The 27,919-nt window shown below is 36.1% G+C and overlaps 1 protein-coding gene across 2 annotated transcripts; it reads left to right on the top strand.

Annotated features, from left to right (window-relative positions):
• Positions 1 to 27,702, top strand: LOC130733162 (glycinol 4-dimethylallyltransferase-like). 2 transcript variants are annotated; one of them, XM_057585263.1, is made up of 13 exons: positions 1 to 155; positions 312 to 365; positions 5,368 to 5,642; positions 5,787 to 5,870; positions 5,965 to 6,039; positions 10,377 to 10,460; positions 10,557 to 10,646; positions 13,506 to 13,607; positions 17,910 to 18,005; positions 18,104 to 18,175; positions 18,260 to 18,355; positions 27,096 to 27,200; positions 27,433 to 27,702. In XM_057585263.1, exons 1-13 carry the CDS (start codon positions 104 to 106, stop codon positions 27,472 to 27,474), a joined length of 1,227 nt encoding a protein of 408 aa, XP_057441246.1. In that variant the 5' UTR covers positions 1 to 103; the 3' UTR covers positions 27,475 to 27,702. The 2 variants fall into 2 exon arrangements, with proteins under 2 accessions (XP_057441246.1, XP_057441247.1); XM_057585264.1 differs by lacking the exon at positions 10,377 to 10,460.
• Positions 27,703 to 27,919: the final 217 nt, after the last annotated feature.

Below are 27,919 nucleotides of genomic sequence, written 5' to 3'. Positions count from 1 at the left end.
AAATTAATGAAAATGATGTAAAATTTAGTTTATAAATTATGAGTCATAAGAAGAGGAACTGCATGCCACAAGTGTTGTTGGTGGGTTCAGTACTGTGTAGATCATGGAGTCGCTTCTGGTTGGATCTTTTCCACATGCATCTTCAGTAACCACTGGTATTTATATGTTTTCTTTCCCACCCATTACTTTCTTCTTCAAAATATTAGTCTACTTTACATGTACAACTACTTAATTTTGTAATTAGCCAACTTTTCATTGCAAATTATTAATTTTCTGACTCTAGTAAGAGAAACCATATTGGTATATTGAAGGTGGAAGTCTCTTGCCGCACATACATGGCGCCAATAAGAAGATTTACTATGCACGTATGTCTCACATATTTCACTTTTCCTCTAACCTTTATTATTACCATTTCAGTTTTCAATTTTTTTTTTTCTATTCATCTTCTTTGTTTGGTTGGAGGGAGGGAAAGAGGGAAGGAAAGAAAACACAGAATTCGAGGTGTGAATTTAGACTACACCTTAATCTAAATTCATTCCTCGGTTTCTATATTTTCTTTCATTCCCTCTTTCCTTCCTTCCAACCAAACAAAGCCTATTATAGTATTATGTGTTAAAATGCCTTATCCTTCATTGAGTAGCGTTGGCTCAATCTGTAGAATGGAATGGCGTTGACCAAAAGGGTCTTAGTTGAGTACTGTTGATCAATTACCTTTAACACTATGTTTGGTCTATTGACATTGGTCAAGAAGTAATCACTTATAGCATGACTAGACTGAACTTTGATACGTTTTTTTTTTAATTGGAAAGATAAATTACAGCTTTAAGAATTGATCCCGGTCTTTCCCTTCATTAAATCATATGTCTCACAACTCTTACCACCTAAGTTATCATTCGGTGACGGCTTAATATACTTGTTCTATTTAAAAAATAAGTTTTACTTGAATAGGCATAGCTGGCCTGCTGAAATAATTGAAGTGCTAGCCTGGATAAATGATATTCTAACCCATTGTCATCCTAGTAGTTAATTGTCACTCTTTAAATGATCCATAGATGTTTCATAATCATAAGGGTCGAATCATAAGCTATGTATCTTTATCAAAAAAAGGATTGAAAACTCAAACTGGAAAGTCAATGAAAAAAGATACACGCATCAACTATCTTCGCATATTTGCGAAGACTTATAAAAGAAGGGAGGTCCACCATCTTTTGCGATGCGGAAAAACGAAACAGAAGTTATCTTATGCTATGGCTATGTTTGGCATGTCATTTTAGCTAGCTTATAGCTTATTTGACTAGCTTAAAGCTTATTTGACTAGCTTAAAAGCTCTATAAAAATGTTTGGTGAATGAGCTTATTTCAGTAGCTTAAAGCTTTAAGCTATAAGCTATCACAGGTAGCTTAAAGCTTAAAGCTTAAAGCTTATAGCTTATTAAATATATTCTCATTTTTATCCTTATTATTTTATCAAAATTTCACCTTTAGCCTTATATGTTTTTTACTAAACCTATTTACCTACTCATTTTCCGATGTACCAAGAAAAAAACTTATTTATTTATCAGTTATCACACTTGTCTCATATTACATCGTTCCCGCACAGAAATAATTACTACTTCAGAATAAAATAAATAATTTTATATTACAAATTATTTATTTTATTTAATTTAATTTAATAAAAATATAGAAAATTAGATAAGTAAAAATGAATATTATATTTTTAAGATGATAAATTATTTGAGTGAAATTAAAATATTTATAATAATTTTAATATTAATATCATATAGGTATTAATGTGAAAATAAAGTAATGTTAAATATAAAAAAAATTATACAACTATGTCTTTTTATGTCATTTTACAATTTCAGCTTGTTCAACGACTAGTTTTACCAAACACTTTTGTTCAAATTACGTAGCTTTTCAGCTATCAGCTATCAGCTTTCAGCTAGCTTATCAGCTTTCAGCTTTCAGCTAGCTTTTCAGCTTTCAGGTAGCTTATAAGCTAAACGTGCCAAACATAGCCATGTTTGACATGTCATTTCAGCTAACTTATAACTTATTTGACTAGCTTCAAAGCTCTAAAAGTGTTTGGGAGAAGAGTTTTTTCCAGTAGCTTTGGCTATGTTTGGCACGTCTAGCTGATAAACTAGCTGAAAGCTGAAAGCTGATAAGCTAACTGAAAGTTAATAGCTGAAAGCTGGAAAGCTACGTAATTGGAACAAAAGTGTTTGGTGAAACTAGTTGTTGAACAAGCTGAAATTGTAAAATGACATAAAAGGATATATCTGTATATTTTTTTTTTATATTTAACATTACTTTATTTTCACATTAATATCTAGATGATATTAATATTAAAACTATTATAAATATTTTAATTTCACTCAAGTTATTTATTATCTTAAAAATATAATATTAATTTTTACTTATTTAATGTGAAAATAAAGTAATGTTAAATATAAAAAGAATTATACAAGTGTGTCCTTTTATGTCATTTTACAATTTCAGCTTGTTCAACAGTTAGTTTTACCAAACATTTTTGTTCCAATCACGTAGCTTTTTAGCTTTCAGCTAGTTTATCAACTTTCACCTAGCTTATCAGCTTTCAACTAGCTTAACTGATAAGCTATAGCAGAAAGCTTATAAGCTAGCTGAAAGATGAAAGGTAATAAGCTAGCTGGAAACTGAAAGCTGATAGATGAAAAAACTACCTCATAAAAAATGTTTAGTAAAACTAAATGTTGAACACGCTAAAACTGTAAAATGACATACTTATATTATTCTTTGTAACATTACAGATTTACACATCAATACATATACGATATTAAAATAATTACCACTTTAAAAATTTTAATTTTAATTATTTATTATCTAAAAAATATAATATTAATTTTTAATTTATTTTATTTTCATTAATTTAAATTGAATAAAACAAATAACTTTATATTTTAATTCATTAAAGTAAGCTTATATTTTTCTAAATTAATTAAAAAATATTTTTTAAAATTTTGTATGGGCAATTGAAAATTACTTATTTCAAAATAAAAAAATTAGAGTTTAGTGTTTTTATAAATTTAAAAAGGGCAATGTAGAGTTTTATTAAAATGATACTGATAAAAATGAGAATAAATCGAATAAGCTTTAGGCTATAATCTACCTCAGTTAGCTTATAGATTAAGGCTAATTTGACACGTTTAGCTGATAAGCTAGCTGATAGCTGAAAAGCTAGCTGATAGCTGAAAAGCTAGCTGAAAGCTGATAGCTGAAAAGCTACGTAATTTGAACAAAAGTGTTTGATAAAACTAGTTGTAAAACAAGCTGAAATTGTAAAATGACATAAAAGGACACACTTGTATTTTTTTTTGGTTACAAAAGGACACACTTATATAATTCTTTTTATATTTAACGTTACTTTATTTTCACATTAATACCTATATGATATTAATATTAATATTAAAATTATTATAAATATTTTAATTTCACTCAAATTATTTATCATCTTAAAAATATAATATTAATTTTTACTTATTTAATTTTCTATATTTTTATTAAATTAAATAGAATAAAACAAATAATTTGTAATTTGTAATATAAAATTATTTATTTTATTCTAAAGTAGTAATTATTTCTATGTGGGAACGGTGTACATATGAGACAAGTGTGATAACTGATAAGTAAATAAATTTTTTTTTGGTACATCGGAAAATGAGTAGGTAAATAGGTTTAATAAAAAACATATAAGGCTAAAGGTGAAATTTTGATAAAATAATAAGGATAAAAATGAGAATATATTTAATAAGCTATAAGCTTTAAGCTTTAAGCTACCTGAGATAGCTTATAGCTTAAAGCTTTAAGCTACTGAAATAAGCTCCTTCACCAAACACTTTTGAAGAGCTTTTAAGCTAGTCAATTAAGCTTTAAGCTAGTCAAATAAGCTATAAGCTAGCTGAAATGGCATGCCAAAAATAGCTTTTTGGCATGCCATTTCAGCTAGCTTATAGCTTATTTGACTAGCTTAAAGCTTAATTGACTAGCTTAAAAGCTCTTCAAAAGTGTTTGGTGAAGGAGCTTATTTTAGTAGCTTAAAGCTTTAAGCTATAAGCTATCTCAGGTAGCTTATAGCTTAAAGCTTATAGCTTATTAAATTTATTCTCATTTTTATCCTTATTATTTTATTAAAATTCTACCATTACCCTTATATATTTATAAAAACACTAAACTTATTTTTCCCTCACACTTACGTATGCGGTTTCCGCCACCATTCCCGTCACACCGCTACGCACCACAAGTATTATAAATATTATATTAATAAAAATAAATATTATATTTTTAAGATGATATATAACTGTAGCTAATAAAAATATTTAAAGTGATAATAATTTTAATATTAATATCATATTGGTATTAATGTGAAAATAAAGTAATGTTAAATATAAAAATAATTATACAAGTATGTCCTTTTATGTCATTTTACAATTTCAGCTTGTTTAACAGCTAGTTCTACCAAACACTTTTGTTTCAATCACGTAGCTTTTCAGCTTTCAGCTAGCAGCTTTCAGCTAGCTTATCAGCTTTCAGCTATCAGCTAGCTTATAAGCTTTCAGCTAGCTTTTCAGCTTTCAGCTAGCTTATCAGCTAAACATGCCAAACATAGCCTTAAGCTACTAAAATAAGCTCACTTACCAAACACTTTTAAAAAGCTTTTAAGCTAGTCAAATAAGCTTTAAGCTAGTTAAATAAGCTATAAGCTAGCTGAACATGCCAAATATAGCATTAATCTTTTTTGCCCCTCTCTCTGCAACATCCTTTCTTTCTTTCTTAAGTTAACCTTTAACAAATATGCTAAATGAGAAGTAATGATTTATTCACTATTTTTCATCTCATTTTCCACTCAATTTTTTTTATATCTCTTTGCATTTTCTATAATGTTATTTATGATATCACTCATTCATTTCTATTATCTTCTTATCTCACTCTTAGGCTGAGTGAAATTAAAGTGAGAATAAAATATTATTCATAAATATTCTTCAAAATTCCAATTTATTAATTGACTCTTGGACTCGATAAAATATCATATAAAATCATTTATGTGTCATTTATCTAAAATTTTAATAAGATTTAATTTTAGGTTAATTGCTCTTCATTTGAATGCTTTATTTATTATTATACTTCTAATTAAATATCCAAATTTGTGAATGTCACTTCCAGAGGTTCATAGCCGTTTGATAACTTATTTTCACAAGAAAAGTGGATATGTTTTCTCAATTAAAAAGAAAAACTTCACAAAAATTCAATTTCAAAGTTAATTATCAAAAGTAAGAATTTTTTTTTTCTGCATGGCCACTGATGATAAATCCAAACTTTTGTGCTTCAGGTTCTTATGCACCAAAAGCTTCACAGCAAAAAAGAAAAGTTCAAAATAAATATAATTTGCAGTTTGGTGAGCCAAGTTTGAACAATCATTACAAATGCATTGAAGGAGATTCTCCAAATAAAAAATGCAACAGAAAATATATTGTCAAAGCATCATCTGAACCATCTTTTGAATCTGAACCTAATGCTTGTGATCCTAAAACTGTTTTGCACTCTGTCAAAAATTTCTTGGTTGCATTCCAAAAGTTCTCCCGTCCGTTCTCAATGGTTGGCATTGTAAGTTTTTCTATAAATTCTCTTAGAAATAATGTTCTCATGTTATGCTTAATACTTAATTTAATTCATTTGTATGATCCATTTTGTGGACTATAGAATTATTTTGAATGTCTTAAAAGGGATGACTTTAGCTGCTTTTATCAGATCTCAAACATAATTGCTACATCTCTCCTTACAGTGGAGAAATTATCAGACATATCTCCATTATTTTTTACAAATGTGTTGAAGGTGAGATCCCAATTGTTGCACGTCTCTCCATGGATAACTAATTTAAATTTTTTTTCAACATCATTAATACTCTTTTATTTTTGCAATGTTTCAGGCTCTTGTACTTAACCTAACAATGAGTATTTATGTTAATGGTGTGAATCAATTGTTTGATGTTGAAATAGACAAGGTACGAAATTTACCGTTAGAAATGAGTAATTTACTTTTAGAAATGAATAATATGAATTAATAACAAAATTTTTGTCTTTTAGGCCTTTTCTTATTCCTTTTAAAAAATATAATTAATATTGATAGCAATATTTGATTGGTCTAAAGCCATATATTCAAAAACATATTGTTCTTGCACGGCCTCAACCTCTCAGATCTCAGATCTAGGGTTTCGTGCCCTAAGGTTTCTAACCATCAAGACAATAAACGTAAGAGTAATTAAAACCTACTTTTTTGAACGTTGATGATGTTCAAAGGACCCTTATAAAGAATGGCTACAATATTAAGGTTAGATCCTTGGATGCTAAGGAGGTTGCTTTAGAATTTACAAATTTGGAAAGTGAACAGAACTTTATGTCGATCAAAGACACAATTGTGGGAGATATGTTTGAACTTATCTCTCCAGCATCTCTGATTGATGGAACTATGAGAACTTTTGTATGCTTAGACAAGGAAACCAGAGATCGCATACGGTTAGACTATGCTAAGATGTTGATCATCTCGTCAGTGCCCAATTTTAAGAATCAACTTGTTGACGCCAACATTGATGGGTGAAGACAACTATCTGGGTTGAGATGGACTCGGAGAACAGGCCTGTCAGATCCCTCAACGCACGAAGTGGGATTGGTTTGATTCTATGGACTCTGAAGCCGTCTCACGGAGTTCCTCACACTACTCAGGTACGGTGGTGTGTTGAAAGGATTTTACCACAACTACTTTCAAATCCCTTTCAAGATTCAATCGTAGTATAGTAAAGGGTTTTTATCGTCCTCAGGAAATTGGAAATACAACGCCGTTCTTTAGTGAAAATACTTAAGCAATGAATTCAAGGAGTGTTTTGGTTGGTTGTTTTAAACTAAGTTGCAAAACTAAAAGAAAGCTGTAATAAAATGAGTTGTGAACAAGTTGAGAAAACAGTTGGAATTGGATTTCGCCGATTAACTTTTCAGTATCCTTATGATTTCACATATAAGTCACTTCCTATGTTGGATTCCATCACATCATTTGTTATCATTTTCACAGTTCCCTCATAAAAAGGATTATCACCCCACTTTCCAAAAATCAATTCCTTGAGTAAATTAGAACACAAGTTGCTTTAAGCTTAGATGCTTCTTGACTAATGGATTTCAATTTCATTCCTAAAACTGAAGCTCACTAGATGATCTTATCTATTTCAGAATCAAAGGAATAGTTTCCACCATTCAATAAAATCCAAAATCAAGCTTTAGTTGATCAGTCTAAAACTAGCATGAAGAACAAGACAAGATCATTGAAATCAACACATAGGAATAGAAATTTATAGATGAGAATCAAGTTGGATACATTCAAGATAAAAGACTACATCCAATCCCAACACAAAGAGGTTTAGCTATCCATTTTCATGGAAGCTTAAAGCTTACAAGAGAATAGAGAAGATGGAGATGATCCGTGCCGTCGTCGGCGTGTCCCCAGCTCGACGGAGGGTGCGAAAGCTCTCAATCTCCCTTTTTCTTCTCTCTTCCTTTGTGGGTTTTCTCCTTTTTCAAGTTCTGGTTCTGTAAGTTGCCCCTCTGTTCTGATTTAAATTTTCCTTTTAAATGGCAAATCTGGCACGACCGCTCAGCCCCTTTTCTGGCCGCTCAGCTCCCTGTTACTTTAGGGATGGGTTTTCTTTAACCGCCTTGAAGACGCTCATCCCCTTTCTTGGCCGCTCAGCCCTTTTCTGACAGGATAAAAGGGGCTCAGCTGGTTTTTAAAGGGCTCAGCTGATTTTTTCCAAACCTTCCAAAACTCTTTATCTTTTCACCAAATCTTCATTTCTTCACTAGATTCATGTCCCTACAACAAAAATTGAGATTGGATCTCCATTTAAACACATTCTAATCAAAAGAGAGTCAATTTGCAAGATAATTCTCATGAATACAAAAGATAAGTGTCACATTAACAAATGAAAACATGGTAAATTAGACACTTATCATGGTGCAAGAATCAGAGGGCTTAATTAGAATATGCAACCATGAAAGTATGAAAAACACTAGAAGGGGGGGTTTGAATAGGCTTTTCCGTTTAAAAACTTTCCCTCAAGATTTTAACAAATCTTCTCGGTTTCAAGAACACAAAATGCAAGAGATAAAGAGATGAGAAAAGCACACAAGTGTTTTATCCTGGTTCACTTGATAAATCTCTCAAGCTAATCCAGTCCACCCGTTAAGGTGATTTCTTCCTTCGTAGAATGAAGGTAATCTACTAATCAAAGATTGTTACAACTGCACTAGCAGACTTTGCTCAATGACTAACAAATCTAAGAACTAGCAACACTACGACACACAAGTCTTAGTCTTCTCAAGAAATCTGACCTCACTGGTCTCTCAAGGAACTACAAACAGATTGTAGAAGGTTTGGGTTTACAATGAGTTACTTCTAAACAAGCAGGAATAAACACAATAAGAACAATGAAGAAATATTGCTAAGGAATTCGCTTGTAGGTTTTTACTTGTAATGCACAATAGTTTCTTAGCCAATTTCTTCTCTCTTCAACCTTTTTATACTCTAAGGTGAGGTGTTGTATACGTTGAAAGAATCTATCCGTTGGAGGGAAATTCTGGAAATTCCAGAACCTGCTGTGGCTGAACCTCGTAGGTAAGGCGGTCAGAATAGTACACTGCTTTTGTACTATTGACAATGACATTGTCTTAGCCTAGTTGACTTCTGATCTTGGCGACGCTTCATGTTGGAACTTGTGAAGCAATTGATTAGATTCTTTAGGAAGCTTGGATCCTCTGACCTTCATAACTTATGCTTCTGGACCGTTCACTCTGAACATCTGGTCTTCAGAATTAGAAGCGCTTAGGTCTTGAGAGCCAGCTTACTCTTGGACTTCAGAATCTTCAAGTCTCAGCTTCTGGACCGTTCGCTCAGAACTTCTGGTCTTCAGAACTTCAGCACTCGAATCTTCAGAGCCCACATCAGAGCTTTAATCTTCAGAACATCTGAAGCATTTACTACCGTTCAAAAGAACGTAGTGATTGCAGAAGCATTTCACTGGTTACTCTTGGGTCTTAAACTTCTGATGGATATGTCTTTGAATCAGAATCAGAACCTGTTTGTCAAACACTAAGCAGACAAACATTAGAGTACCCTAATTGTTCATACACAAATATAAACTTGTTATAATCAAAACATAGAGTTGTACCACCTGATCAAATCTTGGTCTTACAAGCCGTTCCTGGGGAGATGGTGGAGGAGCTCTCCTCCTCAGGTAGGTCAGAGCGGTCACTTACCGTTTACCCAATGGGTAGAGAGTTAAGCTCGAAACCTGTGGAGGCTCGTGGAAATCCCCACCCTAGCTGCACCGTTAGGAAAAATCTCTATATCAAAGTTTGAAAGTGACAAGGTTGTACTCACTTTGCACAGAAATAGTGTGTGTTTTCGCTGATATGAAGGAAAACCTTTTTTCAAGATGTCTTTTCCTTGGATTCATCGTACCCTATCTGACAACCTCGACTAGATCAAGCTTCCTGATTGCGCCCCTGTTAAACATAGCTAACATAGATCTCGTTTCTCTTTCTGATAGTGCGTTGAGGTAAGCCAATAAAACTGTCCATTTCAACCAGGTTTGGTTTACACTTACCAGGTCATTCTCAACGTTTATATCAGTTCCTGACAAGTGACAACACTCACCTTCTTGTCAGATCCTCCTACCAAACCCATTATAGGAAACACGCTAGTGTCCAGCTTGTGCCCTACATGTGTGTCACGAGTGGGTTCAACGCTTACCCTAATCCCATGCAACATTGCGCCGCCACCAACCTCCAATGCAAGATCAAAGTTTTTCCCACCTCCTAGTTTCTCTTGATCGCCTCCCAACTCCGATCCTGAGACATAAGACGAGTCTGACGCTCACCACGCAAAAGAGCCCTCATCTTCATCACCTCTGTAATTCTTTCCAGAGATCCTTCTCATGTACCGACTCAGGAAGGTGAGTGAAGAAGAAGGATATTACGTCTTTACACCCTTCATTCTACCGCCACACCCTCTCCCGCTCGCTCTCCCTCTCAATCATGTTTCTCTCTCTACATTTTTTGGATATGCTTTCAAAAAATATAAAGGTTAGGTATATGCAAAATTATCTGCTTCGCAGCAACAATATGGCATTCTTACATGATTTTGCAACCAAAATCTATTTTATATTTTAATTTATCAAACCTCCATGATTTTGATGTGGTTGAGAAAACATGCAAATATAAATATATATATATATATGATTAAATTATATATAGGTTATCTTATTATTGACTCGTGTTACATGTTTTATTGCAGATAAACAAGCCATATCTTCCATTGGCATCTGGAGAATTATCATATACAACTGGTGTCATTATTGTTGCATTATTTTTAATTATGGTGCCATATAGATTCATTTTTTATGCAATGATATTTTTCAAGATAAGCTTCATTGATAGAGTAAAAGAAGCCTTATTGTTTTAATATCCTTTGCAGAGTTTTTGGCTTGCCTGGATTATAGGTTCTTGGTCATTCATTTGGGGTGTTCTAGCACAATCTATAGTGGGCTTTGTTTATTCAGCCAATGTGAGTTCTTTTGAATTTTATCTAAACTTCCATTTTACAGCAAAAGAAAGTAATTTTATTGATAAAACCTTCATGAGAAAACCCTCATAAAACCATAAAATCCAAATAGCACCATCGTCATCCAAGTTGTTTGAAAAAACATGGCCCCCCAAATTTTCATTTTAACTTTTTTAGTAAAAGGTGTGGAAACCAAGTACTAGACCACTGGCTCATGCATAGAGACGGACACGATGATACCAATTAAGAAACAATCGGTGCGTTTGGTGGTTAGGACACGATAAGAGTAGGATAAGATAGAAAGTTGGATGAAGACGGGATAAGATAAGAGTATGATATAAACAGTGTTTAAGGTGAACATGATAATGATAAAATATAATATAAACAGAGAAAAATATATCAAATTTTTCATTGAAGAAAAAAGACATAATATCTTTTTAAAATTATAACTTGTTTAAAAAAGTGATTATTCTATTTAATTTAGTTTTTTTATATTTTATATATGACCGTACTTTTAAAATTAACTAAAACTTAACTAGCATATTTTAATTTTTTCCTGAGGGATTAAAAGTAAAAACTATGTATTTGATCAATTGGTTTTAACTTAGTAGTGACAAGTGATAAAAATAAAATATTTAAATTTCGAAATACTATTAAAATTATTTTTTTTTCAAAAGTACTATATATTTAAATTATAAATTATTATATAAGTAGAGAAATAATTTTAAATAATAGAAACTGATAATATATAATTAGTCTATATTTACTACTAATAAGTTAATATTTATAAGTGAGTAGTCTATTTCACTGTTAGCGAATAATAATTTTATTCATTTTTATTATAATAAAATAAAAAATAACTTTAACTAAGTAGTAGAAAAGGGATATTGATAATTTAATTATTTTATATGCGTAAATTAAATATTTTCACCATTAATAAATTAGTTCATTTTTTAATTAAATTTATGAGTAACTAAATAACTTTAACTTAGCAATAAAAACTAGTAATTGATACTCTCTTTGTCCTCTATTATAAGTCACTTTTTATTAATAAGGAGGTACAACTTTCAAAGAGGCTAATTTAGAAAAATTATTAAAAGGAACTACAAATGTATGGCTACTACTTTCTTAATCCTAGAAAATTAGGTAAAAGTGACTTATAATAAGGGACGTATGAAGTAAATAATAAAAGGGTTATCCTGAAGAATGGTTTAATTTAGTCATTAGGTTAGGTGATTTAATTTAGTTATCAATGATGATTTTTAATTTTTAATTTTTAATTATATTTTATTGATGTGGAATTAAAAATTACACGTGGCAGCTCTAGCCGACCACTAGGCATGCTCGTCAGAACTCCGCCCTCCGACAAGAACTAATACCAAAATACATGAAATGTTAGGAAGATATCGCTTAATATTTTCCGTGGAGATAGTAAATTCAAAACTCGCTACAAAGACATGAACTAATTTGACCATTAACTCATAATAAAATTAGTATATTACTAAAATTAATACTAAAATTAATATTTGTATATTTATTAATTAATATAATTATAATTTAAATTAAATATTAATATTGAAAAAATAATTAAACTTAGGGTTACGATACTAAAAAAGAATCAAAAACTGTTATACTATCATGTCTGGATAATTCAATCATAGTGAAATTCTAGTTCCCGTATGACATGCTTAGGCAATTGCTTTGACAATCGAATAACAGTGAACAATAAAAGCATAAAATAAACAAAGCACAACACCAAAGGTGTTAACCCAGTTCGGTGAAACTTCACCTACGTCGGGAGGGTTTGCGCCCAAAGAAATGAAATTCACTATCTCAAGATTTAGGAACTATAGACACTCATGAACACCACAGCTCATAGTTCTCTTCCTAATCTATCCAGTGTATTTCTACTTAGTATATCAACCTAAGTATGTGAGCCTCTCTCACTTTCTCTCAACCACTGCCACAGTGATTGGTAAGAACAACAACAATCAGAGTTTTAACACTCAAGAACACATAACACAATCTTGCATTATAGAATCAATGAGCAAGCTTTGTTCACAATGAACACAAGGAATAACACAAAAAATAACAACCCTAAAACACTTGATCTATTTCTCTCAATAGCTTCAGTCGTCTTCACGTTTTAGGTCTTCACATATATAAGCTTCAGCAGCCACACTAGGGTTTCCAGAGGCTGAAGTAGTAGTCCAACTGCAACAAATCAAAACACAATCTTCCATAAATGATGATTGCGTTTACAAGTTAACCACCATTAACACAATAGAGACATATCCTCAATCATGGATTGCCTCAACAAATAAACCAACCAACAATAAACAACAAGTATACAACTACTTAAACCGAAAGTAACCACAATAAAATCTTCACCAGATTTTCAGGGCACACATAAGCACTCCAAGTCATGGACTGATGTCCTGTGCTACACATAGGCAGATGTCATAGCATCTGCTTCGACATCAGGTTGTTTTGGACAAAATGCAAGAAAACCAAAAGTAACAACACACAGCTCCCCTTCTAAGGATAACTTTTACACATAATGAACATGATAGGATAAGTGATAAGATTGATTTATCATATCCTGCACACGCAACAAACAACATATTAGAGCTGAATATGATTACACTATTATATCTTGTGTGCTTATATATCTTGTTCATCAAACGGGTCCTAAAAACATAAGTTTGTGTTTAAATTAATTATTTTACATTTCAAAAGAATATTAAATATTAAGAAATTAATTGATGCATTTTAATTACTATTATTTGTGATTTATTTTGTTTAGATAAAAAAATAGTATACATTGTTTCTTTGATGGTGATAGTCCTTTGAAATTTTCAGGTGCCCCTGTTAAGATGGAAGAGACATCCAGTGCTCGCAGCAATGTGCCTCGTTTCTCTTAGTGCTTTTATACTTCCAATCACAATTTTCATTCATTTCCAGGTTTACTCCTATAGCTAATTATCATTATTAACAAAGGGTTATAACATCAAACTAATTTGTTAACATTACCTCCATTTTAAAAAAATGTTATTTAAAATAATGTACATTGAGATTTTTCAAATTTAAATTCGCATTTCTGGGAGTGAAGAGGCAAGAAAAATGGAGAACCAAAGCTCTGCTAGTTCAGGAAAAACGGGAGACAGAGAACGGCGTGGGTGTTTCGATTTGCAACAACGACAGAGAGCGACAACGAAAGCCTACTCTTTTCGTTGATGGCATTGAGGAAGCCTTTGGGTACCACCACATTCGAGGTCTGTTTGCTCTTTTTGGGAGGATCTCGAACGTGTTCGTCCAAAGGAAACGCGAGTTAGGGAGGTGTTTCCGCTTCGGAATCGTCCGACTCTTCTCCGACGAGCAAGCTGTTGCAGCAACCACCATGCTTGACGACCTCAGGGTTGGTGGGGCGGCCCTTTCAGTGGCACTGGCCAGGTTTCCAAAGGATGTTTGCTCTGTTTCTCAGGGTACTCACGGAAAGGCATCGCGGGCAATGGAGGCTGAGCCACCCAAGTTCAGAGGTGGCGGGGTGGAAGGTTTCTCAGGTCAACAGATTGAGTGGAGGGAGACTCTAGAGGGGAAGCTTTCGGGTCTTATTTCTTCTTCTCTTGATGAGTTGAGTTGTTTGGTTCATGCATTTGTCCCAGGGGAAAGAATTCCTATGGAATTCCTTTTTCCAGAGATTGTGCCTTGGCCTCTTGGCTCGGAGGAGATGAAATCGCCTGCAACATCTTCTCCTTTGCAATGCTCTTTACCTTCTGTAGCTGGCAGCGAGGATGGAGGTTTTGAAGGAGGGTTTAATTTTGGGGAGTATGAGATTGGTGCTTCTTCTGGACAAGAGGGGTCGAGTGTGCTGCCCAGGGAACAAGTTTGCAATGCCCAACTCAAGGAGATTGATAGACATACAGTTAGGGATTGAGGACCGGACACGTTGAGCGCTCGACACCGAGGTTGACCCATGCAGGGCCGTGTAAAGATATTTTGGGGCCTAAGGCGAAAATTTTAATAGGGCCTTGTTTTTTACAAGAATTTTAAAGAGACTTAATATATTATATAATATAAAACTTTCTATTTGACATTTGCAAAGAATCAAAATATAAAATTTAAATAAAATACTAAAGAAATATAAATAAAACAAACACTAAAGTCTAATATATATTTTAGAAAAGGATTATTGATGAGTAGCGGGAGCGTAAACGTCTGTGCTCTAAACCAAGGAGAGAGTGAAAGACTAAGAGAATTAGAATAAATTAAGGATAATTTTTTTTGAGATAAATAAATATTTTAAATTATATTATTGATGATATTGAATAGTTTTAAAGGAGATGGTATTGATGTAACTTATTTTCAAAAAATATATTATTTAACTTCCTTTTTAATTGGCTAATTTTTAGGGAAGAGGAATGAATCTTATTTATTTTGTTTTGGTCCACTATGTGTCTTTATTGCTGGTAGGTATTTCAAATAAATCTAATATATTATATATCAATCATTCAATATGTTTGCAATTTCCAACATTTTTTTAATCAACGTGACAACGTTTCAATTCCTAGTTATCTGTTTTTTATTTTCAATCCAGAATTCCATATACTATCTATTGGATACCTGAGCTTATGATCACTGTTATGCCGTTTGGGTCATTTTTAACCAAAAAAAAAATGGGCCTTTTTTTTGGGGGCCTTAGGCAGCTGCCTTTTTTTGCCTAAAGGGCTCCACGACCCTTGACCCATGAAGGGTGAAAACAGAGGCAAAGAGTTGAGCCATTACACGTCTCAACCTCTTCTAGTTTGCAAGCAGAGGACTCTTCAGTCGGGAGGGAATTGATGCTTTTGCCAGTCGAATTCTCATAACCACGAGGCATTCTGACGAGGGCAAGGAGTGCCCTTTTGATGGTAAAACGGTTGGGCCTAGAGTACTCTTGTCCCGAAGACGTTGCCTTGAACCAGATAGCGACCCAGATTTCGGCGCGCATAACTTCTTAAGGCTGGCCTTTTTTGGTAGGAGTTTCTTGGTAGGCGAGTGTTGTGCTTTAGCTTGGTTGGCTTTCTCTTGGGGTTTTTTTGAGGGGTTTTGTTCCTCTTTAGTGGCCTTTTAAGGGTTTGGTCTGGGGTTTTCTTTTGATGTATAGGGTGTTTGTGAGGGTGTTGTATAGAGATTTTTTGATAGGTCTGTTGCTCTTTCCCCTTTGCTGGTTTTTGAAGAGGGTGAGTTGCCATCTCCTTCTCGAGGTGGTTGACTCTTTTGCTTGTTTCTTTATTTTATCCAATATTATCTTTCACTTTCGAAAAAAAATTATGTACATAGTTTAAGAAGTCACTTCTTAATATAATTTAGGTAAAATAGTCTTATTTATATTTACATATGTCAGTTATTCTTTTCCATTTTCCCACAACTAACTCACAATAATACTCGCACAAGAGTAATGATAATTGATATGTGTAAACAAGAGGTGATAAGATTGAGAAATTTTAGGCTTAATTCCTCTTTACATCCCTCATGTTTCACGATTGTGCAATTTTGGTCCCCTTATTTTAAAACGAGCAATTTTAATCCCCAATGTTTGTGCCGTGAGCAATTTTGGTCCAACCGTTAATTTTTTAACGGCAGAGTTGACCTGGCTTTCATTAATTGAGCTGGCACTCTTATTGTATTTCCAAGTCATTCTTTTTTTTTCCAAAAAAAATAATCATAATACCCAGATTAAAACTAAAAAACTAAAAATTTCCCAACCCTTGGATCAGTTTGCTTTGGATTAGATCAGATGACAAGGAATATAAATCAAAATCCCTAAATTCCCAACCCTAATACCGTGTTCGCTTGGATGCCAGAAACAGTAAACCAATGCAGAATTCAAAAACAGGCCAGAAACAAGAAAGAGGCCACCACAATGAAGTGCCAAATTATCAACTTGAAGTGGCATAGATGCTGAACCATAAAACCTCGCTGCCAGTGCAAAAAAACCCAGTGCAGAAAACAGTAAACCAATGCAGAATTCAGCAGTAGAACAATGAGACCAGTGCAGAGAAATAAACCAGTGCAGAAAAATAAACCAGTGCAGAAATCATTAGTAGAGCAGTGGATACATTAGGAACATAATTCGACTCCAGCCCCATAAAAATACACAGGCCTTCAAAATGAGGAGAAGACAGCAGCCTGAAACAACTCTGATTTTTCAATTTCCAGACAAGAGACATCCAATGCAGCATAGAAGCTCAATCAAGGAGGTAATCAGAGGTAATCCAAACAACTCGGATTTGAAATCCAATCACACAGCCGTAGAACCTTCTTCCTGGATTTTCCTTCGACCACGGCGTAATCAAGGGTGATTGAACACCACAACCGCAAATAAACAGGTCCATCACACATGGAGGTCGATGGCGAAATGGAGCTTTCGGGTGCCATGGGAACAACCTTCATTTCTTTCTTTCCCACTTCAATTGCTTCCACTTTGTTCCTCTGCAGTATTCCTTCGATTGCAATTTTAGGGTTCAATTAGCAGATGAATTTATCCCCAATTCAGTTTCACTTTGCTTCCTCACGTGACTTGCACATGCTTCTTAAGTGGTATTTAGTTTTTCTGAAAAAAAAAATAATGAGTTGGAAATAATTAACAATGCCAGCTCAATTAATAAAAGCCATGTCAGCCTCTGCTGTTAGAAAATTAACGGTTGGACCAAAATTGCTCACGGTACAAACGTTGGGGATTAAAATTGCTCGTTTTAAAATAAGGGGACCAAAATTGTACAATCGTGAAACATGAGGGATGTAAAGAGGAATTAAGCCGAAATTTTATTGGTTAATTCTGAAAAATTATTAAATATGGGTAACACTAATGGTGGACACACTTTTAATTTAAAATACAGCGTGTTTTGAATTTCTAAAACAGCAAAAAGTTTTAAAGAAAGAAAAATCTAAAACTACAAAAAAAATATTGAAATGAAGATAGTAAGCTTACAAATAGTACTAGTCTGTATGGAGTACATGTAAGTCACGAGCTATCGGCTAATACCATCATCTGTATACACTAATATATTTTCACCACATATTCCTAGAAATGCAATATTTTCCAATTCCCCTTCCATTTTCTGATAAGTCGAATGTCATAAAAGGAACTAGTGCATTTTAACTTTTAACTATCGTAGTTTTTGCTAATGTCAGTCTAATATGTTATAAATTTTCATTCAACAAAGATATCTTCCTGAGAAATCCAAATACTTTTTTTTAGCTAACTCATGTTATAATGTCCAGACTTTTGTGTTCAAGAGGATGACTATCTTTTGGAGACCATTGATTTCTGTAATTGCATTCACGAGCCTCTACTTTGTAGGTATATCATTGTGCAAGGTAAACTACAGTTTCTCAAAACATATATTTATTTTTATTGTCAAACTTTTGGTTCAAAATCAATATAGAGTGTAAGCCTTTTGGATTTATATAAATAGGACATACCTGACATGGAAGGAGATAAAGCATTTGGTATCAATTCTTTTTCAACACGTTTCGGTACAAAACAGGTATGTCCTTCAAGTGAAACATCCAAGCATATTTGGTTCTTCTTTCTTGTATATCAATGTACTTTCCTAACTAATCTTTCTCAGGCATTCTGGCTTAGTGTTACACTTTTCAAAATGGCTTTTGGAGTCGCCCTATTTACGGCAGCAACATCTTCTTATTTGTGGAGTAAAGTTATAACGGTAAGATGATTATACTTATAATTATATTCTTCTTCCACTTAAGGAGTTTTTTTTTATTTATACGCGAGAACGAGGTGCGATTTTGATAACAAGTGTTAAAATATATAACACATAAATTATAGTATTTTTTTATCTTAATAACTAATTTTGACTGACTTATATTATTTCGCATGATTGGTCATCTTATTTTCTTATATATCATTAATTATTTCTTTAATTAATTAGAACTTGGATTATCTTCTTAGTATATTAGAAATTAGCTCTAATGAGAGAGAGAGAGAGTGGGTGAGAGAAAAGGAACGAGGTGGTGACCGAAGGCGTTACGGTGGGAGGAAGGATGTGATTTCCTTCTTCGTTACTAATTTCCCCGAGTCGGCTAAGGAAAAGGACCTGTGGTTCGAGTTTCAAAAATGGGGAAGGGTGTGGGAGATTTTCATGCCTCAAAAGAGAAACAAGGATGGCAGAAGGTTTGCTTTTGCTCGCTTTGTGGAAGTCTCGGACGTTGATCACTTGGAAAGAAAGCTGGACCAAGTAGTCATGGGAAAGATGAAGCTTCATGTTAATCGCCCACGCTTTGCTAAGGTTTCAAAAACCCAGGTTACAACAAAGGAGATGTTTTTTCCAGAAAGGAACCGTCATGAAGGCAGGGAACTAAAACAGAGAAGAAGAAACGTGACCTATGCGGACGCAGTGAAACTGAGGGAACCAGACGCAGGATCAAGGGAGAAGAACAAGCTATGTGATACAAAGAAAGAGGTTCCATGTCCCTCCAGGAAGCACTCTTTTAAGCAAGCCTTGCTTGGAGGACGTAAACCCTTGAATGTTGAACCTCCTCCATTTGAGAAAGGAACGAAGATGTGGAGGAAGAAGGACTTGCTCTCGAACCCCAAAGTGGAACGTTTCCTCTATGAGGGAGCTGTGGAACAGTGGCTGCAAAAGAGCTTTGTGGGGAAGTTAAGAGATGTAGAGAAAATCAAAAACACAGAGGAGAGCTTCTTCTTGGAGGGCTTTGAGGCAATAAAAGTCAGGTACATGGGTGATAACTTAGTACTTTTATCAGGGGATATTAATGCTGATCTGGGAGCAATTCTCAATAGGAAACACAAGTGGATGGAGGAGATCTTTGAAGAAGTTATTCCTTGGAATCCTCTTATTGTTCCGGAAAGGAGACTGGCCTGGGTGAGATGTGAGGGTGTTCCTCTCCACCTCTGGAACAAGAAATGTTTTGAATTTCTGACCTCTAAGATTGGAGACCTGGTAGATCTGGATGAAGCCACGTCCACCTTCTCAATTCTAGAAGCTGCTCGTCTTCGGGTTAGGACTTCTTCCCCGGATTTCATATCTCAGCAGGTGAAGATGGAATGGAATGGCAAGATTTACAATATTCGTCTGGTTGAGGAGGCACCAGCAAGCTTAGGCTTGTCCTGTGGTTGTCTTCTGGACTTGGAATCGGGAAGGGACTCAGAATCGTCTATCTGGTCTGATGATAGATACACTGATAGCCAAAGCTTAGACGATCAAGGTGGTGATGACAAATTTGATGTAGAAACGACAGCGGAAGAAGAAGGGGAAAGGTCCACCGGCGCGTCGAAGTTAGGTGTCGATCCCTCGTTGCTATTTTTAGAATCATGCAGAAAAGGGGGGGAAGCATTAATGGAGAAAAGGCTACCTTTGGAGTCAAAACAAAGTGTGCCAGTAAAAGGAGCAGAGGAGAGAGACTCAGGTTTGCTGGTCAATGGGAGACAAATAGAGCAGGACAAAGATTCAAATTTTCTCTGTTCTGACTTTGCTCTTGTCGAGGTGGGTTCCCGTGCGAGCTCTAAGTCAACCTGTCCCCTAAGTAAAGAGCAGTCGTTGGTGCATGAAACCGTGGCGGTGGATCTAATTCAATTGGGTGTTGACTGGACTACTGGACCTTTATCGGGTTTAGGCCCAAATGTGTTTGTGGCGGAGCCCAGTGAGAATATTAAGCTATCTGTTGAAGAGCTGGGCCTCATTGCACTACGAGAGGACTCCCAATTGTACCCAAATGCTGTTTCTGTTGTTGGGGAAGGTCAATCTCGTTCTGCTACTGCCTCTAACGAGAATCACTTTGACAACAACGACTCTTCATCCTATGAGCATCGAAGTCCGGTGAGACTCTCTCCCAGCTCAAAGTCTCACGACGAGGTGATGGGTTCTGACAAGGTTATGGTAGTGGAGAGTGCCCCTTCTCCGTTCGCAGGTGGTGAATCCAGACAAGTGAAGATCAGCAATAAAGGGGTGGCGGAGAGTGGTGAAAGCCAGCATCCAAATTCCTCTTTAAGTGCATCTCAAAGACTTGAGGTCCGTCAATTATTGCACTCCTTTAGCAATTCTATTACTGATTCTGGAATTAGAAATTGTAATAAACTGTTATGGTTAAAGAATGATAAGGAAGAAGCATCTAGACTGTGGGCCCTAGGGAAGCAATTGGGGGTAAATTGTGCTGGTGATGAGGATGAAATTGTGAGGCAGCTGATAGAGTTAGAAAGACGAGATGAGGCACATCGCATTATCTCGCCAGCGACAGCAAAAGCAGGGGACTCTACGGTTTTTCCATGAAGATTCTCTGCTTCAATATCAGAGGACTAGGGGGAGAATAAAAAAAAGGACCCTTAGGAACTTGGTTCTTTCTGAAGAGGTGGATATGCTTCTTTTACAAGAAACGAAAGCTGAAGCAGTAAGTAGATTCACATGTGCATCTTTTTGGGGGGGTAATGATATGGAGTGGAGGATTGTGCCAGCAAGGGAGCGAGCAGGAGGATTACTATGTGTGTGGAAAGCTAGTATTTTTAGTCTAGAGGAGTGTGTGCCGGGGGAGGGTTTTCTCTGTCTCCGAGGTAAATGGAAGGAAGTGGATAGTGTTATTGTAAATGTGTACAGACCATGTGTGTTGGGTGAGAAGAGAAAGCTCTGGGAAAATTTGAGAGAGTTGAGAAGGAGGTATGTCGATTTACCTTGGTGCCTTGCAGGAGACTTCAATTCTGTGAGAAGGGTAGAGGAGAGAAGGGGGATCTGTGGTGAGGAAGTGTCAGGAGCTAGTGAAATGGAGGAGTTCAATGGGTTCATTGACGCTATGGAGCTGGATGATATTCCAGTGGTGGGGCGGAAATTCACTTGGACGAGACCTAACGGTAAGGCAAGTAGTCGTCTAGACAGATTTTTGGTGTCTTATCCCTGGAGCTTGACCTGGCCTGAGTGTGCTCAATATGTCCTTCAAAGGGATGTCTCGGACCACTGTCCCTTAGTCTTGAAGTGCTCTCACGTGGATTGGGGTCCTAAACCTTTCAAGACTAGGAATTGTTGGTTGCTCGATCCCTCTTTTGGAGAGTTTTGTTTCTTCTTGGTCCAAACTCTCCATTAAAGGGTGGGGAGCTTTTGTTTTTAAAGAAAAACTGAAGTTACTAAAACATGAGTTGAAACAATGGAACAAGGAGAAAGTGGGGGACTTGGACAGAAAATGTAAAGAATTGGTGAAGAGCATCAATGTGTTGGAACTAAAGGCGGAAGAGGGGGATCTAATTGAAGAGGAACTAGTCCGAAGGGGTGATCTGATAAATGAATTTTGGAAGGTGGCTAGACTCAACGATTCTATTCTCTTTCAAAAGTCAAGAGACAAGTGGATAAAGGAAGGGGACTCAAACACAAAATACTTCCATAACTTAGTGAACTGGAAGAGAAGAGTTAATGCTCTTAGGGGTCTAATGGTAGATGGAGAGTGGGTAGAGGACCCCATAGTGGTAAAAGGTCAAGTTAAGAGCTTTTTTCAATCAAAGTTTCAAAAAGCTCCTAGGCCCCAATTGTTTCTTGAAGGGGTTTTTTTCAGAACAATCTCAGAGGAGGCTAATGCTTTGCTCACGGCTAAGTTGATATGGAAGAGGTGAGAAATGCAGTGTGGAGTTGTGAAGGGGATAGGAGCCCGGGGCCGGATGGCTTCAATTTTCATTTCCTAAAATCGTTCTGGCATGTCTTAAAGGCTGATATTATGAGAGTTGTAGAGGATTTCCACAGGAATGGGGTTTGGCCAAAGGGAGGGAATGCCTCATTTATCTCCCTCATTCCTAAGGTTGACAACCCCTCCGGCTTGTCGGATTTCAGGCCCATCTCACTTATTGGTAGCATGTACAAGATAGTATCAAAGTTGCTTGCAATCCGTCTACGAAAGGTGATGGGACGCATCATTGATGACAACCAATCAGCTTTTATAGAGGGTAGACAATTGCTGGATTCTGTTCTGGTAGCTAATGAAGTTTTGGACGAGGCTAAAAGGTCAAAGAGAGCTTGCTTGATCTTCAAAGTGGATTTTGAGAAAGCGTACGATTCAGTGAATAGAGAATTCCTATGGTATATGTTGAAGAGGCTGGGTTTCTGTGCGAAATGGATCAGTTGGATGAAAGGCTGCATCGAGACAGCTTCCATTTCAGTGCTGGTTAATGGGAGCCCGACGGAGGAATTCCTTATGGAGAGAGGACTTAGGCAGGGTGACCCCCTGGCCCCTTTCTTGTTTCTTATGGTGGCTGAAGGTCTCTCAGGGATGATGCGGGAAGCAACTAAAAACAATTTGTTTAGAGGGTTTAAGGTGGGGGAAAAAGGGGTAGAAGTTTCTCTCTTACAATTCGCTGATGACACCTTGTTTTTGGGAGAACCTTCACTACAAAATGTGCTGGTCATAAAGAGTATGTTGAGGTGTTTTGAGTTGATGTCCGGCCTCAAGATTAATTTCTCAAAGAGCAAACTGGTAGGAGTTTCTATGTGTAGGGAAAACCTCAACCGTTTTGCTAGCATGCTGAATTGTAAAATCACAGAGACTCCTTTTGTGTACCTTGGGATTCCGGTGGGAGCGAACCCAAGAAAGAAGGCAACTTGGGACCCTTTGATTTCGAAGCTGAGAAGGAAACTTTCCTCTTGGAAGAACAGGGCATTATCTTTTGGAGGTAAGATTTGTTTGATTAGAAGTGTTCTATCGGCAATCCCACTTTTCTTCCTCTTTTTCTTTAAAATGCCTAAGGGCGTCTCTTTCCTTTGCAATCAAATTATGAAAAACTTTCTGTGGGGGAGTGATGAGGGAGTAAGGAGAGTTGCTTGGGTGAGATGGGATAACGTGTGTCGTCCAAAATCGGAAGGGGGTTTAGGGATTAAGGACATAGAGGTGTTTAATCGTTCTTTAATGTCTAAGTGGCGTTGGCGACTTATAAAAGGACAAAGTGGGCTATGGAGGAGAGTTTTGGTTGCGAGATACGGGGAGGTTAACCAGAATCAGGGGATAGCTAGGGAGAGTGGGGATTCGATGTGGTGGAGGGACGTAAAAGAAGTTTGTGGAGGAGAAGGGGAGTGGTTTGAATCGAATATCAGGAAGAGGGTGGGATGCGGGGATGCAACTTATTTCTGGACAGAGAAATGGGTGCAGGATGAGGGGCCTCTAAAGTGTAAGTTTCGAAGGTTGTTTGACATTTCTACTCAGCAGCATAACTTGATAGTAGATATGGGAGAGTGGGAAAATAACCAGTGGAAGTGGACTCTTAAGTGGCGAAGATTGTTATTTGAATGGGAGAAGTTGCTACTGCAAGACTTGGAGAAAATTATTAATGCCTCAATACTGAAAAGAGGAACTAAAGACTCCTGGTACTGGGAGGGAACTGCAGATAGTAGCTTCACTGTAAAATCGGCATATGATATTCAAATGAGGCATAACTTGACTCAAGACTGTACTGTGTTTGAAAAAATATGGAAATTAGCAGCCCCCTCTAATGTCCAAGCTTTTGCCTGGAAAGTGCTGCTAGACAGAATTCAGACCAAGGATAATTTAGCTAAAAGAGGAATAATCCATTCAGGAGAAAATAGCTATTGCGTGTTCTGCCAGGATCATGTTGAGAGCATGAATCATCTCTTGTTCACTTGCGAATTCGCGTGGGAGGTTTGGATCAAGATTTACAGCTGGCTGGGAGTGATTACAGTTCAAGCAAAAGATGCAAGAAGCCATTTTGAGCAACATGGTTATGTCATTCTTCAAAGCACAGGCTCGGGTTGGTGGTCAGTGTGGCTTGCTGTTATTTGGGCAATCTGGACACACAGAAATGAAGTAGTTTTTAATGCAAGGAACATTAGCTCAGAGACAGTTGTGGAATTGGCAAAATTCAAAGCTTGGAAGTAGCTTCATTGCAAAAAAAAGGACTTTTCTTATTCTTCTTATGCATGGAATTGGAACCCAAGTGTGTGTTTGGGGTTAGGATTCACTTGGCAATCTTAATCTTTTCTGTCTCCTTTGAGCTGATGTAGCTGGTTTTTAGTTTACTGGTTTTCTGGCCTTTGTCCTTGACTTATGTCTCTCTTTCGCTGTACTTGGCTATGTTGGACCTGTCAGATGTCCTACTAGCCTTGTTAAGAGCAACTCCAACGCTGGGCTCTTAGCCCAGCTGGAGTTGCTAAGAGCCGGCTCTTATTTTTTTCCTGCATTGGAGAGAGCCTCCAAGCTCTTAGCTACAGTGCAGAGGCTCTTCTGCAAGAGCTCTTGCTTTATGGGCTCTTACATTAAAAAATTATTATCTTCTCTCACATGCTCCTCATCAACTACTTTCAGAGGGAAGAAACGGTGAAGGGAAGAAGGAAGAACAACAGAATTGAAATAAACTAACACAAGAACATAACCAAAATCAATTTTTTTTTAAAAAAAAATCCAAACTTTACAACCAAAATCAAACTGAATGATAATCAATGGAACTTTTACACTGCAACTGATATTTACATAGGAAAAAAAAAATCTCAGAGCCTTGCATGTCCGATCTGCTTGAAAGGGAGATGATCTGGAGACTTGCATGTGCGAAAAGTGGCTTCCTTTCCCCTGATCTGATCTGGTGGCTCCGATTTGGGTGGTGGTCAGTCGATTGTGGTGGGTGTTTGGAGGCGGTGAGGTGGATTTTGGCTGTGGTGGTGGGTGTTTGAGGCGGTGAGGTGGGTTGCGTTTCGGTGGGTTGGGTTTCAGTGGTGGTGAGGTTGCAGTGAGGTGGGTTTTGGTGGGGTTGCAGTGAGGTTGCAGGTAGAAACAGAGAAGAGAAGAGGGGAGAAGAAGAGAAGAGGGGAGAAGAAGAAGAAGAGAAGAGGGGAGAAGAAGAGAAGAGGGTTTCGAGGAGGCAGGGGAGAAGAAGAGAAGAGGGGAGAAGAAGAAGAAGAAGAGAAGAGGAAGAGAAGAGGGGAGAAGAAGAAGAAGAGAAGAGGGGAGAGGAAGAAGGGTTTCGAGGAAGAGAAGAGGGGAGAAGAAGAAGAAGAGAAGGGGGAGAAACGGCTAGGGTTAATGTTTGGGGCTGAAATGGGTTTATATATAGGGTGACCGGTTGGGCAGGTCACCCTCCCGTTGTGGACCGGTTTCAGACCGGTTTTGACCGGCTGGAGCCGGTTTTTTTACCGTTTTAGGTTGTCTGACCGGTTTGGCCGGTTATCAGACCGTTTCTCTCCCATTTTCAGTTTTTATACATTATATATAGTGTGCACTTCATCATTTTACACATCAATTTTTACTCCCACAAGTTCTCTCTTGTCCAAAGATTCAAACCAAATTCAAAATGGATCACCAACATTATCAACAATACTATGATTTGTTGGACGATCAAACACTTCCCACCAATGAAAGTTCTCAACCTCCGCCGGTGTTACAACAAGGAAACCAACCTTCACAGGTGTTTCGACCTACGCCGTCATTTCCTCCTCACAACCAAGCGCGTCACACCCGAGGCAATTTTCAAATTTCTCAACACCAAATGTCTCCATATCCACCTCAAAACCAATCGCATCACCCGGGTGGCAATTTTCAAAATTCTCAACACCAAATGTCTCCATATCCACCTCAAAACCAACCGCATCACCCCGGTGGCAATTTTCAAAATTCTCAATACCAAATGTCTTCATATCCACCTCAAAACCAACCGCCTCACACCGATGGCAATGTTCATAATTCTCAAGTTTGGCTCTCTTTTATTTCTATAATTCAATACAATGTACTTTTTTTAAAATTTTAGTAAAATTAAATTAGTATAAGTAATAATTAAATTAATTTCTAGTTGAAGTATTGATATACTATTAAATTTTAAATCTAAATTAGGTGAAAATAAATATCATTATTTAATGTTGTATGGTGGGACACAGTGGGACCCTTGTAATAGTAATTTAAGAGCCCATGCATTGGAGCAAAATCTGCTTCAGGCTCTTAGCAGGCTCTTAAGTCTGACGTGGCACATGAATAGTGTAGAATAGTGCTGAATAGTGTATAAAAGCCCAAATAAGAGCCTAAGCATTGGAGTTGCTCTTATATGCTTTTCTTTCTCTTTCTCTTGTTTAGCTCTTTTTTGTACTTGGGTTGTAGCATCCCTAATGCTACTATTTATTCATTCTTTTTGGCCTTGCAAAAAAAAAAAAGTATTTCATCTTTTGTCACACATCTTTCCCACCAATATCAATAAAATTTTGTTATTCTAAGTATTCTTTTTTTTTCCTTTATCTGAAATACCATTTCTAGAAAGTTGAATCTGATAGGAACATTTCTTATCCAACGAGAGATTGTACCTTCGATAAATATATATAGAGAGAGAGAGAGAGAGAAAATCCTCTCAACTGATGTGAATACAAGAACATTGGAGCCTAAGGTGGATATTGGGCCAACAACACTGGGAAATTAACTTGTTTAAATTGTGTAGCAATGTTCATAATTTGTTTGGTGCCAATGTGATAGGGTCTGGGATATGCTGTTCTGGCTTCAATTCTCTGGTACAATGCCAAATCTGTAGATTTGGGAAGTAAAGATTCGGTACAATCCTTCTATATATTTATCTGGAAGGTAATCATTAACCATAAAAACTATTTACCAATTGTTTAGTTCAACATAATGATAATTGTTTAAAAGAAATAGCTATTTGATTACTTGTCCTTTGATTTTAGAAATAAGTTTAACTAACAAATGACTTCAAAAAATACACAAAAATACAGGTAAATTAGACAAAGTGATAAGTTAGTTATTTTTAATTTGTCTGAATAATTATTATCAGTTTTTAACTAAAGTCTTTTTGCAGCTACTTTCGGCACATTACTTCCTCGTGCCTTTTGTTAGATGAAGATGCAGCAGCATAGTTGAAGGCTTAACGCAACCAACTTATGTGTACTTCATTATGCTTGTTTAGAACCACATTGTAAACGTGAATCCAATTGAAGCTTCTACCTGAAATTGTATTTGATTGTTTACACATGACGTCCTTCAAAATATTTGTATAAATGTTAAGAGTGAGTGGAAAACAATACTCTACCTTTACCAATCTAAACCATGTTACGTGTGTGTCTGAAAAGTAGCCATCTTATGTAATTTTTTCATCCTGTACTATGCTTACAGGAAAGTGCAAAACAACAACAGAGTTTGTATAACGCTTTAGAAGTAATTTAGGGTGGCAAGTCCTCAATATGTCAACAATAATAGCAATTCCATGCATTTCATTTAGTGTTGGATCATACCGTAAGTCTATTCACAAAAAACAACCTAATTATACTAAATTATAATGCCCAAGA

The sequence above is a fragment of the Lotus japonicus genome, chromosome 1 (assembly GCF_012489685.1).
Source record: "Lotus japonicus ecotype B-129 chromosome 1, LjGifu_v1.2".
Taxonomy (NCBI): domain Eukaryota; kingdom Viridiplantae; phylum Streptophyta; class Magnoliopsida; order Fabales; family Fabaceae; genus Lotus; species Lotus japonicus.
Note: the sequence above shows the minus strand (reverse complement) of the source record. Positions and strands in the feature narration are given on the sequence as shown.